At 47.8% G+C, this 3,616-nt stretch overlaps 1 protein-coding gene across 1 annotated transcript; it reads right to left on the bottom strand.

The window, feature by feature from the left end:
* Positions 1-1,537: 1,537 nt before the first annotated feature.
* Positions 1,538-2,674, bottom strand: LOC128985240 (uncharacterized). The gene has a single exon (XM_054404631.1). The coding sequence runs from the start codon at positions 2,672-2,674 to the stop codon at positions 1,538-1,540; it is 1,137 nt and encodes a 378-aa protein (XP_054260606.1).
* Between the last annotated feature and the right edge of the window lie 942 nt (positions 2,675-3,616).

Here is a 3,616-nt window from a genome sequence, read left to right as displayed (position 1 = left end):
GGACGTCCTTACTCTGAGAAGTGTCGCTAACGACTGCGGTGTGACGCGATGGACACGTCTTTTCTTATATGTGACGGCACGACCACCTCCACTCAATACGCGTTCCAATTTGTCATCGGCTCTGCGTTTCAACGAGCCGGTGAATTCTTTGAGGCGTGTGGCGGCCGCGTACCTCGGATGTTGTGTACCACCAGCGGACACTATGTCGCCGAGGAAACCAACACCTGAACGCAAAGCCTCTTTGCCCATGGCGGTTGCACCAGACTTTAGTAACGGCACTACAGACCGCATGAGTCCACTGAGGAAACTGCCGATGCCATGACCGCGCTGGTACGGTGCACCTCTGTACACGGACGATACACCGTTACCCGACTGTTGTAACTGTCGCCGATAGTAGGCCAAATACGGATCGTTCGTATTCATCGTGGTTGTTGCTGCTGCTGCTGCTGCTGTTGCTCCTACTGTTGCTGCCACTGATGTTTATGCTGTTGCTGTCGTCTTCGTTGATGTTGTCGCCGTCGTATTCGCCGTTGCATTCGCCGTCGTATTCGCCGTCGTATTCGCCGTCGTATTCGCCGTCGTATTCGCCGTCGTAATCGCCGTCGTATTCGCCGTCGAATTCGCCGTCGTATTCGCTGTTGTCGTCGTTTTAGTTGTCGTCGTCGTTTTCGCCGTCGACGCCGTTTACGTTGCTGCTGCTAGTATATTTATGCCAGCGTGAGCGATCTGCGCAGGTGTAGTTTCATGCACGTAGTCCCAAAGTGGAATGGCAGATGATCGCCTGTGCTGCCCCTTAAGTCAATTTCCACGTTCTCAAATGTGCTCTTGATGACGGGCACGTAATGCGGATCGGTGAAATGCACGGTCTTGTGCGCGCCGTACATGTAGTTTGTCGTATCGATGTTGACGATCTTTAATAACGGTGCCACCGTGTCACCCACCAACTGAGGCTCCACCAAATCACAATACACATACATGTCACCCGGCAGTCCGGCTTGTATGTTGGCCGGCAGTTTGGCTTTCTTGTTGGTCTTCATGTCCGTCTCGACAGGATCGAACCCCAACTGCAGCGCGAGACCGGTGCTCAATTCCATTTGTACTACGTGACTGCGAATCGCTATTTCCACCACTTTGGTGTTTTCATCGTACATGAAAGTGGCGTAAAACCTCAAGCGTTCCATGGCGTTCAACACTTGTATCAACTCGGTGATATCGCTATAGTTGCCAGGCTCCACTTTGAGAATGTCCACTTTGACTTTATTGGTTTTGTCAGCACCGCCAGTGGCTATAGCGCTGCGATCTTCATGGTAGATAAATATCTTCGCATCATCGCTCACCGTCAGAAATGAACAGGGGTAATGCGCTTCAACTAGAGCCACTTCCCATTCACCATCCGTCAGATGGATAGACGTAGGTAGTTGAGTTATATAATCAGCCACTGTGTTGTTCGGATAGTAATTCATTGAACTGTTACTGGGCAATGTCAAATAGAACTGATTATGTTTACTCATTGTCACTGATACGCGGTTGTTGTCCTTTATAATTGTTTCACTTCTGACGCCGGTATCCAAGAGTTGAACTCGTCGCCGTAACCTTTCCACTTGACGAGATAACGCTTACTGCGGCCACTGCCTTTAGTGTCCAATATTTTATCGATATCGTACAGTCGGTCTGGCGGCACGGTGACTTTTTGCAATTCTTCTTCGTAGAAACGACCAATCAACGGTGACCCGTTCAAATCGTGCAACACGTACAACGGTAACGGATGATGACCGTACTCGCGGTCCACCACGAACACTTCTTTACTCCAATTCGTCTCGTATCCTTTGGCAAAAATATTTTTTTCTTTTGCAATACGTACCGTATCGCCCGCCACAAATTTTGCCTTTCTACGCTTAGGTAATTTAGTCTTGATGCCGCTGCCACTACTGTACATGTGTCGCCACACTCGATATACGAGTTTCTTATCTTCTTTTTTCACATCAATCGGACGTACGGCTCTGCCGTCAGCAGTAGTACCCAGACTGCTGTGCGCACTGTGATTGTAGGCGTTCACCAGTTGTTGTAGCACATCGATGTAACGGTACGTGTTTTTATACGTAAGATAACGCCACATGCGTGATTTCAAAGTGCGGTTCACACGTTCCACGACCGCCGCTTTCACGTCAGGGTTCTGTGTTGTAACATATCTAACGTCGTATTTTCTGAACAACTGTTTTACCTTGACGCCGGTGAACTCAGTTCCCTTGTCCGTCTGTAGACAGCGCGGTACCGTGACAGAGGGTTTTTTTAATATTTTCTCGAATGCGTCGGCCACTTCTTTGCCGCTTTTTGTTTTCAACGCTATCACGTAAAGTCGTTTACTGAACACATCTATCACTGTCAGCAGATAGTTGATTCCATCGTTGAACGAGCTCAGACCGCGCATATCATTCAAATCCGCTTGCCACAGTTCGTCAGGACCGAATACCACGTAACGGTTGCGGGCGAATCGTTGACGCACCGGTCTGTGCAACGTGTAAGTGTCTTGTGTCCGTAACCAGTCCAGCACTGTTTGGCGTTTTGTCCTATTCTTCTTCTTAACTTTCCCCTCCTTCTCGCGTATCGCATGTAATAGACGTGTGACACCACCGTATGATGCAGGATCTTCGGGATTGTAGTACACTCGTTTCATGATTTATCCGCACTACGGCGAAAACGGTTCCCACCTGTCCAACGGCGATTGTAATTGATCTCTATCAAGCTGTCGTTGTCTTCGATGAGCCGCCAACGAGGGTAATGGTGACGTAGGGGATAACGTACGCTGCTGATTGTAAGCCGAACGTAAACGATCACGCATAGGTGTTCTCGGAGTCGATGATGTGATCGAACTACTCGCTACAGCTGACGTTGCGTCACCACGTAACGATCTGTATCCCGCACCCAGATACTGTAATGCTGTAGAATTGTTGATATACTCCTTGGGCACATTCATGTCGCGTAACGCGTTCATGACTTCGTACCACCCGGCGGGCATGTAATCCACCATACGTACTCTCACTATGCAGTGTAATATGTCCACGATATTTGAATCGGGAATTTTTTCATTTCGCACATACACCGCAAAGTTCTTATCCCAATTTATCACACTACCTTCGCGGACGATAAATCGTAACAGATTACGCACGTCCGGCTTGTACGATTTGGAAAACGTGTCCACAATCTCCTCCATTGTACCGGGTGGTGGCGACGCTGTTGCTGCTTGCAGTAATGATGATGATGATGATGACGATGCTGTCTCCATGATCGGTATATTGATCGGTTGTCTATTGACGGAGGCAAAATGTAAAAATCTCTGCAGCACCTGTTGATACTGTTTCCATTTTTCATAATCACTCAAAGTTTTATCCATCAATATACGATGCATTTCGTTATCGATACTATCACTGCTGTCACCACCGAATCGACGTGACGATGATGACGCTTTCCTATTATCCACGTTGCTTTTGTTGTTTGTGGTATTGATATCGCTGTTTTTTAACCGTTCGATTAACTCTTGCGGTACAACAACCATTTTCTTTGCGTACTCCATCATTGTGTTATTACCGTATTATTACGTAATGGATTTATGAAGTAC

Source organism: Macrosteles quadrilineatus, unplaced genomic scaffold (genome assembly GCF_028750875.1).
Source record: "Macrosteles quadrilineatus isolate MER2022 unplaced genomic scaffold, UCM_ALF_1.0 Scaffold_2__2_contigs__length_208266976, whole genome shotgun sequence".
Lineage (NCBI taxonomy): Eukaryota > Metazoa > Arthropoda > Insecta > Hemiptera > Cicadellidae > Macrosteles > Macrosteles quadrilineatus.
Note: the sequence above shows the minus strand (reverse complement) of the source record. Positions and strands in the feature narration are given on the sequence as shown.

Coding starts and splice junctions, on each gene's coding strand:
- LOC128985240 (XM_054404631.1), bottom strand. CDS start 2,674: ATGAAACGAGTGTACTACAATCCCGAAGATCCTGCATCATACGGTGGT.